We start from the raw sequence: 15,731 nt of genomic DNA, 5'->3' as shown, positions 1-15,731 counted from the left end.
TTTTGTAGTCTCATTACTTAGTCTCATCAATAACAGTCCATTTCGTTTCCTGAGACGTTGGAATTTATTCTACCTCGTTTTTTGAAAACCTATGTCTGTTCTGACTTTCGAAAATCAGTTTTTTAAAAGATTTGGATTTTTGAGCTTTGAATTTCTTAAAATAGTTTGTTGAGTTGTAGCTTAGTCTCTGTAAAAACAGGTCAAACATAGTCTCTGTAGAAACAGGTAAAAACCCGTTTCCAAAGAGCTACAATTCACACTTTAAAGGTTGTGGTTTGAACCAATGATTCATCGGCTTTGTTACTAATGTTGCTAAAAGATTTCACAAAATATTTGCAATTTTTATTTATTTGTAGATTTGAAAGGCTTTGTGTTCTCTTTTTCTCTTTTTAAATTATAACTTAAATGGGTAGTCCCATTGGCCGTGAAATTTTGCGCAATTGGCTTTCAAATGAACTTCTCAAATGCCTAAATTTTACTCTCATTTTGTCATCATGTACTTCAATCTCCCTTAGAAGATGTGTCAACCATTTTTGCCGATTCAAACAATACTTTCTCTGTTGGTTATGTTTTGAATGATGGCTTCGAGCATTTAATTTCAATATGTTTAGACTGATGGCTCCGACAAGCAAATTTCATATTTTTCGAGTTTTTTGTTGTCATTTCTACATAGTCCTTTTACAAAGAAGACACGTGGATGTTCAGATGGCATAGAAATGATGATTTACAGTTCTTGCAGACAACATTGTATAATTATAGTGCCTTGAACACTGGTGTCGAAAAATTGTTTGTCAAGTTTTGGCCTCTGCATGTATTTGTTGTTATTTTGTAGTCTGACGACATAGTCCCATTAATAACAACCACCAGTTTTTTAAAATCGTTTTTTGGTCAATTTGTAGCATGGTCTCTAAAGACAGATCACAACCCGTTTCAAGTGAGCTATAAATCAATCTTTATACCGGTTTTGTGATTTCAACCTTTGGTTTTTCGGCTTTTTTACTGTTACTACGAGATTTCATAAAATATTTGATATTAATATATGTTTGTACATTTTGAACAGTTTTTGTTATCCTTTTAAATTGTAACATTAATGGTAGCTCCCATTGGCCTTAAAAAATTGACCAATTGAACATTTTTAATGCTCTTAGAGAGCAATTTTCCGGTTTTAGCGGCTTCACTGCCATTTCGCGCAAAATTCAATAGACCTTTTCATTTTGCCGGTTTATTTCCTTTTTGTACTCGTATGACGCACACTGTATATTTACAGGTCGCAACTCCTTCCTATGGAGATAAAAATCAACATTTTTGTGATTTCGGCTAATATATAATGATATTGATCACTTTTGTAATTACTTGGTTTTCTAAAATAGAAACGGTTTTGTATTTTGCACCGTTTTGATCTTTTTTGTCGACCTGTTACCCAGTAGCATTGAGGACAGGTCCCATATCTTTTCTAATGAAGAATAGGTTAATTTATTTCGTTTCTGTTTTATCGGATTCGTGTTTTTTTTTTGTTATGATACTTTTTAATATAGACATCGAGTTGGGTCATAGTTAATGTTTGTTATTTTTGATCTTTATTATCCTCTTTTCTAGTAGTCGCATTAACAGCAAGTTTCATCGGCCCTCTATCGTTGCATTATTTCATCCCATTAGTGGTTTATTGGACGATATGTATGTTTTTGAAAGTTTTCTATCTCTTCATCATTTGTTAGCCAATTAAGTCAAGATTGTGGATAAGCGGGGTCGGCACATCATGTGCGAACCTCCTTGTTAGTTAACTAACTTCAAAATCAATTGGGTCTCCTTTTTTCTTTGGCCACATTTATTTTGGCATATATCTTAGAAATTTTATCGTCAGGCCTTGACAAGCTCTTATTACAAGCTCTTATGACAGGCCTTGTTACATTGATCTCGGTGACGTATCTTCTGTAAGAGCCGATAAGATGTAAAACAGAGCCTTATCTAAGCAGAGGTTAATCTCGTAAGAGCCTATGAGATAACTTTAAAAACTATCGAGATTTAATACGATGAAAGTTTCGCTCACTGGGGTGCCTTATAATCGGCTTGGTGCAGTTTTATGCGTCACGACTGCTCAAAATGTGCTCGATCAGAAGCTATGGTTAAGTGACAGGTCGCTGCTGGTACGCAGAAACCACTAGGAATTATTGTTTATTATTATTCGGTTTGAAATTATTTACCCAAGAGGATGTGATTGGCTGACACAAGGTTTATTGACGGCAGGATCTGATTGGACAATAAGTGCTGCCCAGATACAGCTCTCAACCAATTGGAGTGGGCGATACTGTGTGTAGAAGAACTCCTTCATTACCAACTCCAACAAATAGTCAATCAAGAGCACTCTCTGAAACAAAATATATCACTGTACTCAAATAAAAAAAGGGCGACATGCGCACGTAAAGAGTACTGACTTCTAAGTGTGCCAAAAGTTTTTTCAAATGCAGCTTCACTGATGTGTGAGCAAAAAAATAACCAATCACAATCGACCATAGACTAAGATTTTCATTATTTAACATTTCTCAAATGAAAAAAATCATGCGTCATTAAAGCAAAAAGAAAAATATAAGAGTGCAGTTTCGGCACTCTGATACGTCGGCATAACTACGTAATCCGTCAGATGGTATGTATGTAGGATATAATCCCCCAGCTTACTGAGCATTTAACTTTTGCACCCTCACACACAGAGACACACACACACAAACACACACGCAAATGGAAGCGCACACGCACCCACGCGCGCGCAAACACACGCTCACACGCACACACACACACACACACGCACACACACAACACACTTACACACACACACACAAACACAATCAAACACACACACACACACAAACACGCACACATACACACAAACACACACACATTCACACACACACACTTACACACAGAGACACACACATACACACACTTACACACACACAGGTACACAAACAAACACTTACATACACACGCACACACACACACACTTACACACACACACGCACGCACAGGCACGCACACACGTACACACGCATCCACGCACACGCACACACACACACACACACTTACACCCACACACACACGCACGCACAGGCACGCACACACGCACACGCACACGCGCACACACACACACACACATGCACACACAACACACAACACACACGCCACACAAGTTTTTTTAGACTAAAAGTTTATCAAAGCACACACGTACACACGCACCCACGCGCACACACACACACAAACAAACACACTCACACACACACACACACACACACACACACACACACACACACACACACACACACACACACACACACAAATACTTGCGCACACGCACACAAGCACACAACCAGACACACACACGCAAGCACACGCACACAAACACACCACAAACACACCACACACACACACACACACCACACACACTCACACCGCACGCACACACACACACACACACACACACACACACCAAACACACCGCACACACGCACACACCACACACAACACGCACGCCACACAAGTATTTTTAGACTACAAGTTTATCAAAGCTTACACGTACACACGCACCCAAGCATACACACACGCTCACACACAAACACAAACACACGCACTCACACACACATACTTGCGCACACACAAACAAGCACACAACCAGACACACACACCGCACACACACGACACACACACCACACACACCGTGCACACACAAACACACACACACACACACACACCGCACACACGACACGCACCACACACCCCGCACACACACACAACACACACGCCACACAAGTTTTTTTAGACTACAAGTTTATCAAATTGTTTCGATCATTAGAGTACGAGTTTATCACCATTCTTTTATCGCCATTCTTTATTTAGTAACAGTGGCGATAAAAGAGTGTGATAAACTCGTAGTCTAATGCTGAGGTGTTTTTCCAGTGTCGATCGGGCACTAAAATTTATTACACTGGCAGTTTATTTAACTGCTATTATCGCAACAGGTGTTGATTAAATAAAAGTTTCTGCTCCACTTTTTTCTCCAACTACTGAGTGAAGTTTTTAGAATGATACAAATAGATCAAGAGCCTTTAAATAATTTTTAAGCACTTAGTTTTTAGTATTTCATCAACTGCCATAAAATCGAGGCACCCCCTTTTGTTCTTGAAAAAAGTCAGCAATACACTTCAAAAGGCACGTGAGATCCATCTGAGATATTTCCATGCTGGTTATCATGACAAACCAAGTTAATTTTCTAGCCTTTTTCTAGACAGAAACACTGTGGAGGTCCCGCAATTGATTTTGTGAAAGGAATTCATAATAAAAAGAATTCAGTTCTTTTCGACTCCTAACAGTTTTTCATGCTAACGTTCCAGCGAACGTCATTGCTTATTGTTTCTTGGTTTTAATACAAAGATCATATATGATTCTTGAATTTAATTTTAAGACCATTAATGATTTCTTATTACTCATAGAAAAATCATATGTGCTTATTCGACGTTTAACACGGCATTGTTTATGGTTTCTTTGTTTTATTACAACAATAATTTATGACTTCTTAAAAATCATACAAAGTCATATATGAAAACATGGAAATCTCATTAAGATCATACTAAGATATAGTCTATGATTTGTATGGTATCATATATGATCTTAGTATGATTAGTAAGAAGTGTCGGCTCGGGTGGTTATCTAGGTTCTTTTTCGAGTTCTCAGGGGTGTTTCTCCTGCCAATTAATGATCTCCTGCCAATTAACTACCATTTTCTGGTCGTTGTTTTGTTTGTCCTCCTGATCACCTTTTATGTTTTACTCTCAGGAGACATTTGACGAGAGAACAAAGCAGATTATCAGTTCAAACCCGGGCTGGCTTGCATCCTTATTGAGAGCTTTGAAATCACCAGAAAGCAATCAGCCTGTTAATTGGTACAAAACAACTGGTATAAATGTTGGGTCACTAACAGTGATAAAATATTGCCACCCGAGCGAAATCTAATATCTTTTATTCGGATAAAGTTAACAGACAGTTGAGCAAATTTGATTCTAAAGGCTACAACAGTTAATGAGAGGCTTGTTTCTCATAAAAAAAACATTGCAACATGAGTGAAGATAACTGATATATTCAAAACTAAACTGATATTAGTATACTTTGTGTCAGCCTTGCTTCGCTAAGCTTGCAATCGTTTTTGCAAGCTCAGAGCAAAGTCCAATTTGCTCTGAAACCAGTGCATCGGGCGGTATCATTTTGGAAATTATCTTTTATCGACTAATGATTATGCCCTAATAAACAAAATTTTGTATTCAAAAGGAGTTCATCAATGACTGATAAATGTTTGGATATTGAATTTGGATCCATTAAAGTGTAGAAAGAGTGGAGAAAAGAGTAAAAAAAAACAGTGTAATTTCATAAAATTTCATAAAGTTACACTATTACACTCTTTTCCTCAATAAATAGGAGTGGAAAACGGATTACACCCTAATCCCCGCTAATTGGGGCTGTATTAAGGGCACTATTTGAAAACATAACACTATTTAAAGAACAGAATCTGGTTAAATTGAGATACTAACAGTTATGTCGTGATTACAGTATAGAAGTCTGTACGAGTAAGGAGTAGCCATGTCCAACTGATAATTGAAGAACCTCAACAGAGCTTTCTCCATATTTAGCACTTGCTCTTTGCTGTAGCTGTCCTCTGTCAAATGAATCAGCTTCGAAATCTACAGAATTAAAAAAAAATTGTCCGAAAGTTTTCTCTCCCACCCTGCCCTTCGCTCCCGTGAGCAAATTGATTGCTCGTGCTTTGTTTTTTGTCGTCTTGGCACATTATCACACTAAGCCCAATGGAAAATAGTTGATCTCTATAATGAATACCTTATGATTTTAACGGCTTCGACCGCTCTCGCTAAGATTAATTGAAGTTTTGATTTTTTCCTGTTTTTTCGTTCGTTTTGTAGTCATATGACCAATTCAATGGAAAATAACAGTTCTCAGGGGCTTCTTTTGGAGGAGTAAATGAACCTATTCAAAGCTTCCAGTTGATAGCTAATGGTTCTAAAGACGTAAATAATGTTTTCAAATGTATAACCAAATTTTTCAACATTGCCTTTTTTGCTGTTATTCTCATTAGGGACAAGTCTGATATATTCTCAGCCAAGAACAAATTAACTTGTTCAGTTTATGCTTGAAATCATGTTATTTTGACTGTTATTAAGTGTTTTTAACTAAATAGTCATCAAGTGTTTGTAATTAATTTTTTTTATTAATTGATTCTGTTGTTTGTCTTCTTTCGTAATCTCTTTGGGCCCTATGTGGCATTAGTAAGTTCAATTTTTGGTTTCAAAGTAAAAGGATTTTCTTACTCGAACAGTAATTGTGTTCGGACATTGTGTAAATCTTTTCCTAATTTGATAGACAATTTTGTCAAATGTCAAAAATTTGGATGATGAGGGTCAAACATTATGTGCAAAGGCGCATTAACGGAGCCTCCTTGTTTTTCGCCAATGTTCATTTTAACTTGCAAGGTAGCTGCGTTTAAAGCTATTCCGGTAGAATTTGCAACTCTTACAGAAAATCAGCAGCCATGAAAATGATGTACAACATATGTGCAATCGATAATAATGATAAAGTTGCTCCCCCTTCCGTAATACATCTCCTTCAGATAATCTGTTATTAGATAGCAAAGAAAGAGGATCGCCAATGTGCGTTCGTGCACAATTTTCCTACCCGTAAGATGCAAAACAACTCGGTAAACTTAAAAAAATCTTTAAGTTTAGCCAAAGAGAGAAATGTCGAAAAAATTTTGGTAAATTTTTCAATACTCAAGATGTATGGGCCTCATAGAAAATCAAAAAGCTATGCCGAAACTATATCTGCTTTGATTTATCAGATACCAAAAATTAGCGAGCACTCTGTCTATTTTCTTTGACGATCAGGACTAGCCATCAAAAAAGAATTACAGCAAGTTCAATGTCTTATTTTTATGATTATTTCATTGGATTAAAAAACGTCCTTGAAAACAAAAATTGATTAATTTTGAAGCGTAACAAAAAATTTAACATTAACGCTAAGTTTTCTGAGTCATGAATAAAATTCGGTTGCACTTTTGTTTCAATTTAGTTTAAATTTAAAGCGTCCCCTTATATCATGTGCTCAATTATCATTAGTCATATTTTCTCATTTGGACAAAATATTAGCCGTAAATAAAATTTTTCCGAATACGTAATCATTAATTGAAAAATTCGCTAACATTTCGGACTATTTTAAAATTTAACTTTTTCAAAGAAGAAGAGCTGCTAACTTAAAATTAAGGTAAAGGAAATTCCCGGAGATAACTTTGTGCCTTCAATGATGCAATGGATTTTTTAATGTAGCCATTGGATGTTTTAAGTGACAACGATGTCGATCGACCAAAGTTGACTACTAAATTCTTTTTCCCTGAATAAATTTGAGGGTTGGAACAACCATTTTATTAATGTTGCTCATGCTCCGGGAGGTTACAAATTGCACCCAGGAAGGTGGGGCGGCAGGTAATAAAACGTAATATTTTAAATAATATTCAAATATTTTAAATAAAACCAGCTCAGTCGAAGTCACGCGCATTGTTTTAATTTCAAATGTTAATGCATTAGTTTTATAAATATGACAATATTTTGCTACATTATTCAGTTGTACAAAATATTTTCAACCGCCGTTCAAAAAGACTGTAAAAACTTGGAACAGTTTGTTGGCTCAACAAATACCAAACAAAAAAACGAAGTTGCCCTGTTTAGTAAAGCATATCAATCATGAACACCATGTGAAATAATTCGGATCTATTCTGTCCCCCCCCCCCCCCCCCCAGTGTTTTTTATTACCTCCAGGTACAAATTATATGTTGTTATATAGCACGTTACTATGTAAGAAAACAAGCACGTGCGCCTGGGGTCATAGAAAATTTATGCTCACTAAGCTGGTGGTGGTGGGGGGGGGGGGAACAGAATAGATCCAATAATCCTTACATCAGCGTGATCTTCTTCGTTGACCTTGGTTGCGAGTAGAATGCACGTGATGGCCACTAGTTGTATGGTCTCCACATCCGGGAGGTAAACAGCATTGTAGATATCAAACATTGCCACTCCAGAGAACAGGGATTCCACTTGGAAGCCACAGTAGTTCTAAACACAGATGCAAGGAATGTTGCGACTATACAGAAATTTACGTTAAATATTTTAATTTTTTCAAAAAAATTTCAAAAAAAGCTATCTGTAAAATGTTTATCTTGCGCATAGTAACACTTCAAACGCATGCAGCCCTATATTCTACGCCTCTCAAATTTATGGCAAGAAAAATTTTTTATGAAATACATAATTTGGCAATTTGCTTCTGAAGTCATTCGATTTTTTTCAAAGATCTTTTAAATTTTTTTTCAAAACTAAATTACTGCAAATGATTCACAGTGCAAACATTTGGAACTCTTTTGAAGTATTACTGATTTCAAAGCTTCAAATTCGTATGAACTTGATTGAGGGTCCCTTCAACAGATTAGCAATTTGTATTCGGATCTATCAAGATCTTGAAATCTGTTATATTTATTTTGACAATTTATTAGTCATGATTCTGTAATTGTTATTCAATGCTGATTCGATTGGTCGAAACTATCAATTAACCTGGACTTGTATCAGCCAATCAACGACGATCTCCCTCGTTCGACTGCTGACCTCTTTCACACTATTCCTTCTCTTCACCTCTTGACCTCTGACCTCCTCATCTGACAGTCCGTTCATTCTCCTAATCTGTCTATCAGTCAAGTATTCACTCCGAATCAAGAAATCTTGTTCATAACACAACACTCTGGTAACATCACCTAAAGCTCCTTCTCGGCTGTCTTTCGGCGTGAACAAATGTGACGTCGCCAGAGTTTTGAACCCAGATGGAATAACTGCCCGAGATCCTCTTGGAGCCGAATCACTCATTTCAACATCATCCGGATCCACAACTTCAAAGTCGTCAATTGCGTCATCAATTACGTCATCAATTTCGCAATCGCTTACGTCACTGAACGAAGACACAGAAGACTCCATTGCATTTAAGTTCTCGTCATTTCGAAATTCCTCTTCATCAATTATTTCACACTCTCCATCCGAGTCCGAGTTTGATTCGTCTGAGAAAGTGATTTCGTCACTCGAGTCAATGATGCGGTCGGAATCCGAGTTGCGATTCGGCACCAAACTGAGGTTGTCGTCAAATCTAAACGCTCAGTTTAAAAATTATTTCGCAAGATAGTGACCCAATGACACGTGAAACAGAAGGAAAGCTGAGAGCAGTCCGCTATTTGCATAGTACGTTCCGCTGTCATCTCAAATACAGTGTGAAGTTAACTGTGGCCCAAAAATTAAATCTCAGAGAAAAATCAGAGAAAAATCAATAAAATATATTTCGAGAAAATTTGTTAGTAGCTACTAACAAGTTTTCTCGGAATATTTTATTTTTGTCTTAGATTAAATTTTGTGCATTTTTTTCGTTTGTACTTAAACTAAACCTTTTGTTTGCAAACATAATGATAAACTACATTGCGTTATACTGATTACATTTTATATGATTAACAGCCTTTGACAGTTTGTTTGACGACTAGTTTCGGGAAATTCAGTGTTCTTTTTTGGACGATTAAGATGAAATTATGCTCTGTCCGATATGCCCAACATGAGTGTACACAATATATGGAAAATTGCCCATGAACCCGGCCATCTGCTTTGCGCCAAAAATTGTAGTTTCATCGAAAATCAGTAGCATTAGATTGCCGGTAAAGCGTTTTTAACATGCACTTAGCTTTGATTAAGAAAGTCACAGTGCCTGTGACAGGTTTTGAATGATTACTGCAGTGCAACAACAAACCGAACTCCGATATTTTAACTCTCAATGTCAGTGTGGTACAATAGTACATATTAGTTTCGGGCTATCGATTTGGTGTAGCTAAACAAATTCATTTTATGTTTAAATTAGTTTACTTCATTTCATCTACCTTATTTTGTTCATTCATTTAATTCTAGTTTTGAAGATCGAATCTTAAGTTTTCATACTTGTAAATTTGTTTACATCCTGTGCATGAGCTTCTGTCTGTTCACATTGTCTCGTGATTGTAAGTTGCCGCATTTGGAAATGTAATCTTATGAACAAATTGTTAATCAGTTTGTTAATTTTATCTAGATTCATTCTCTTCATTTTCGCAATTCAAATTAGTTGACTCTCTCTTTAACTAGAATCCGCTCCGCCAAAAAGTCTTATTTTAAACGAGTCAAATTTAATTGTATTTCGCTAAGCGAAATACCCAATTAATAATCGAGTGTAATTTCGCTACGCCAAATCCGCCTATATTCTGTAACCAGAATATTCAATTCACAAGCAACAAAATTTAGCGTCGATTCGCTCCATCAATTCACCCATAAATAGCCGTTGTAGAATAAGCTTATCGGCGTCGCGAATCATCTCATTCCTACAGATAGCAAATCCGTGCGACATGGCGCAGCCAGCTCGAGAATCTAGGAAAACACCGTTGTCGATAGAGCCATTTTGGGAACGACCAACTTCGGACACGCCAATCAGATGGGAAAAATGGCGAATCCAGGTAAAACTAGCGATTCTCGCTCGAGAGAATATCACTATAGACACGTTGTTACAATCCAAACCAACGACAGTTCGATTGCCAGTGGAACCGAAGTACGGGATGCCAATTGAAGATACAACAGATGAAGCTGAGAGAGAGCGTCGAATTAGAAACAATCAATTGAAGTTGCAATGGGAGTTAAAACGTCAAAAGATAACAGAAGTGGGGATACTATGCGGGGAACGACCATGGAATTTGTGTGGCCAAAAATGTGTATCTCTTTTGTACCTAAGTATTGGTACGGAAGGAAGACTACTTACACAAAAATTCCCACATGACAATATTTACGACCTGGCTACCCTCAAACTTTCGGAAATGATAGAGATAGCTTTTATTCGCCCAAGAAATATCACATTTGATCGATATGTGTTCTTCTCTCGAAAGCAGAAGAAGGGTGAAACAGTAGAACAATTCTATAGCATCTTGAAAGAATTGGCTGAAAATTGCGATTTCGAAAATCGTGAAGAGGCAATCATCAGAGATATTTTCATCACAAACATGTTGGATGATGACATTCAACGGGAGCTTCTACGGGATACAGTTGAACCGGAGAGGGCACTCAGCATTGCAGTCAACATGGAAATGGGTAATCAGAATCAGCAGAGAATTTCATCTAATAACGGTGCAACTGGCAGTACAGTGAACGCAACACAACAATTCAACCGATTTCGCGGCGCGGGTGTGCGTGGAAATCAATCAAGTAGAGCAGTCGTCAACCGTGCATCCGTTGGACAGTGTTGTGGTTGTGGTCAAGTTAGGACAACAACACACCGTCAGGTTTGCCCTGCAATGGGTAAGAAATGTAATCACGACCATGGAATTTGTGTGGCCAAAAATGTGTATCTCTTTTGTACCTAAGTATTGGTACGGAAGGAAGACGACTACTTACACAAAAATTCCCACATGACAATATTTACGACTTGGCTACCCTCAAACTTTCGGAAATGATAGAGATAGCTTTTATTCGCCCAAGAAATATCACATTTGATCGATATGTGTTCTTCTCTCGAAAGCAGAAGAAGGGTGAAACAGTAGAACAATTCTATAGCATCTTGAAAGAATTGGCTGAAAATTGCGATTTCGAAAATCGTGAAGAGGCAATCATCGGAGATATTTTCATCACAAACATGTTGGATGATGACATTCAACGGGAGCTTCTACGGGATACAGTTGAACCGGAGAGGGCACTCAGCATTGCAGTCAACATGGAAATGGGTAATCAGAATCAGCAGAGAATTTCATCTAATAACGGTGCAACTGGCAGTACAGTGAACGCAACACAACAATTCAACCGATTTCGCGGCGCGGGTGTCCGTGGAAATCAATCAAGTAGAGCAGTCGTCAACCGTGCATCCGTTGGACAGTGTTGTGGTTGTGGTCAAGTTTGGACAACAACACACCGTCAGGTTTGCCCTGCAATGGGTAAGAAATGTAATCACTGTGGTTTGCAAAACCATTTTGCCAAGGTATGTCGACGAAGACTTAACAATACACGAAATACTCAACAGACCAATTGCATTAACACCGTAGAAACTGCTGAAACATCTAATCAAAATTCAAGTCAGGAAAATCAGAACGTCAATTATATAAATTATAATGAACAAATTAATTCAGACTATGATTCCTCGGATGATAATTACGTTGCAACCGTCGAAAATATTAGTTCACCAAATATAGCAATGAAAAATTTGTCATTAACGATTGAAAACAAAAATTGTAATTTACTTCTCGATTCCGGTAGTGGTTGTACCATTATTAATATGTCACTTGCAAGAGAAATGATGTTTAATTGTGCGCAATCACAATGGTCAGAGAAAAAACCACTAGAATTGAAGTCTGTATGTTCATTCCCTCGGCACTTTAAAAACGCCGGTAAAATGCAATGATGGGAATATTCAGAAAGCAAAAATCACAGTCGTAGCTGATGGGTTTCGACCAATATTAGGACGAGATCTTTTTGATCAGTTAGGAATCGCAATATCTCAAAAACCTTGTCCGAAAACAGAAGTCAATAACATAGATCAACCTTGTGCAATAAAGAGATCACTTGTAAAGGGGTTTCCCAATTTGATATCCCGAATTGGAAAATCAAAAAACCATACGGTTAACTCAAAATTCCACAAAAATTATCGAGTTATACATCAGAAAGGAAGAAAAGTGCCGATAAATCTTCAACCGAAAGTGAAAATTGAACTTGAAAAACTATTAAACGAAGGACATATAGAAAAATTAAACAATTGTTCTGATCAATTTTTCATATCTCCAATTGTCATTACGGTAAAAAAGGATCAATCAATCAAAATAGCACTTGACTCCAAAATCTTAAATAAAGCTATTCATAACAACAAGTATCAAATGCCCAATATAGATTCGCTAATTCAAACAATCTCGCAAACTCTGTCAACGGCGCCGCAAGGGACTGCTTATTTTACGACTCTTGATTTGCAGTACGCGTATAGCCAACTTAAGTTACACAGTGATACGGCCCGCCATTGTAACTTTAATATTGTTAGCGGATATATGACTGGCACATATCGATTTAAAACTGGATTTTACGGCTTAACGGATATGCCAGCTGAATTCCAAAAAGCTAATGATAGTACCCTTGCTGGTTTGGATAATAATTTCTGTTTCTTGGAAGATATATTGATTGTGAGCAGAGGTAGAATCGAAAAACATCTGGATTTGGTACGAAAATGTCTAATAAAACTAGATCAAGAAAATCTGCGAATAAATCTTGCGAAATGTCACATTTTGCAAAAGAAAAGATTGAATGGCTTGGACATAATATTACACAATCAAGTGTAACTCCACTTTCAAGTAAAACGGATGCAATTGGAAAATTATCAGCACCTACTAATCTTAAAAAAACTTCGATCGTTTATGGGTTCAGTACACCACTTAGGAAAATTTATTCCAAGTTTGTCACAATTATGTTACCCCCTTCGACCTTTGCTCAAGAAAAATTCAAAATTTCTTTGGACGGACGAGCATGAAAAACAGTTCTCCTTGATAAAAGAACAAATCGCGGAAACCACTGAAAATAAACATTTTAACCCGGAATTAGAAACACGAATTAAATGCGATGCCTCACGCAAAGGTTTGGGATGTGCATTGGAACAACGAACACCTAATGGTTGGCACACAGTAGCATTTGCGTCACGATTTTTGAACTCTGTTGAAGACAGATATAGTATAAATGCGCTTGAACTTTTGGGTGTTGTCTGGTCCGTGGAACATTTCAAATATTATTTGTACGGCAAACGTTTTACTGTGATAACTGATCATAGAGCTCTTCTCTCAATCATGAGAGAAAACAGGTCTAACAAATCATATAATAGTAGATTGACACGTTGGGTAGATCGATTATTAACATTTGATTTTTCAATTGACCATCTCCCTGGCTCAAAAATGGGATTAGTGGATATCTCTCGCGACCCGCAACAACAATCTGTTAATATATCTGCATATGACGAGCAATTTATCGTAGCTAAATTGGATGTAATTAAACGCAGTGCAAAACGCTTCTTATTGAACGCCGAAAATTACGTCGATTTCGCAGCGCGAAATCCACTTACAAAAAGCGTCATAAATAATCCAAATTCCAATTATAAATTGTGCAGTGAATTTGCACAGCGAAGTCCAGAATATTCTACAAGTACGCAAAATGATAACCGAATAAGTGAATTAACACCAAATGCTTTAAATTCCAACCCCAAAATCGAGACAGCTAACATCTCTCCCTCGCTTTTTGCCTTGAATCGATCCACTGAACAGTCGCTCTCTAAATTAAACAATTTCCAACGAATAGCCACGAAATTCAATAACGTATACATGATGTCGCAATCAAATTCCGATGATGAAACCTTGATGACAGTCAAGCAATCGACTCCTTCAAGATTGCGATTTGCAGAACAGAGACCCTCAACAGCTCAAGCAGCACCCGCCACTCCAATCACGCCCACGACCGATACAACAGCCACTTCGCCTTCAGCCACTTCGCCTTCAGTAGACGACCTCTATCTGGACTCCTTCAATTTCGCCCTCTCTAAAATCTTCTCCAGCTCCTTAATGGCCAGCCTGACAACTAAGGACGCGATTTTGAAAGAGATTCGCGATTGCATCCTTACCGACAATGAAGATAGATGCAAACAAATCTCACCCTACATCCATTCCTTCTGGAAAGACTTGCATGTAAAGAACGGCTGTGTTTGCATAGACGACAGGATTGCCCTTCCCCATGCGATCAAAGACGCCTATGTTGACGCCATCCATGCAACTCATCCTGGCACTTGGGGGATGACCGATATGGCAACACACGCGTGGTGGCCATATATGCACAGGGACATAGCTACGAAAACTGCAAAGTGCAACCCCTGTGTCAAGATTGGTAAAAATTTAAAATCTATCATACCTGCTAATAAATGGGCACCATTAAAGTTATGTAAAGTTCCAAATGAAGAAAGTCAAATTGAATTTGGAGGACCCATTTATAATGAAAAAAACAGCACCGCCAAAGCAACCCACCGAATTAAGTAGCGATTTCGCAGTGCCAATGGAATTGCCCACCACAAGCATTGTTATAGCGGAGCCACCTAGTAGGGCAAAACGAAAAGCAGCTACAAAGGCATCCGTAGCATTAAACCCAACAAAACGAAAACGCTCCACAGTATCGGTTACATCATCGGATGAGTCTGCGACTTCAATCCAAATTTGCCCTCCCTCAACTCCAAGTACTGGTGCAATTGGGAAACATAAAAGACGACAAAATATCAAGAAACAACAAATTGAGAATAAATCAATAATTTCCGCCATACAAACAGCCGCAGTACAATCTAATCAAGAGGAAACTAATTTTACAGTCGGCCCATGTTCTCCGACACCTTCGTACCCTACCCAATTTTATGTCTCACCCAATTATGAAGAACCAGAATTGTCGATGACGGTTGGCGAGGCTGAGAGATATTATGAAAGTGAGAGTGATTAAAGTACGTTTCTCGAAAACTGTTGCGTTTAAAACTCTGATTAAAACATTATAGTATTTATTATTTAACCAGTACATATGCTTATTACTTTTCTGATAAATAAC

The 15,731-nt window shown here is 37.6% G+C and overlaps 1 protein-coding gene across 3 annotated transcripts in view; it reads right to left on the bottom strand.

Annotated features, from left to right (window-relative positions):
* Nucleotides 1–15,731, bottom strand: part of LOC142336802 (uncharacterized) — a 78,580-nt gene that overhangs the window by 18,418 nt on the left and 44,431 nt on the right. For all 3 annotated transcript variants that reach the window (XM_075385728.1, XM_075385729.1, XM_075385727.1), the window contains exons 4-7: nucleotides 8,649–9,228; nucleotides 8,001–8,156; nucleotides 5,571–5,720; nucleotides 2,202–2,365 (exon numbers count right to left, since the gene is read on the bottom strand). In XM_075385728.1, the coding sequence (XP_075241843.1) occupies nucleotides 2,202–2,365; nucleotides 5,571–5,720; nucleotides 8,001–8,156; nucleotides 8,649–9,228 (1,050 nt within the window). The remainder of the gene's footprint in view (nucleotides 1–2,201; nucleotides 2,366–5,570; nucleotides 5,721–8,000; nucleotides 8,157–8,648; nucleotides 9,229–15,731) is intronic.

Source organism: Convolutriloba macropyga, chromosome 3, assembly GCF_964194025.1.
Source record: "Convolutriloba macropyga chromosome 3, txConMacr16.3, whole genome shotgun sequence".
Lineage (NCBI taxonomy): Eukaryota > Metazoa > Xenacoelomorpha > Acoela > Convolutidae > Convolutriloba > Convolutriloba macropyga.
Note: the sequence above shows the minus strand (reverse complement) of the source record. Positions and strands in the feature narration are given on the sequence as shown.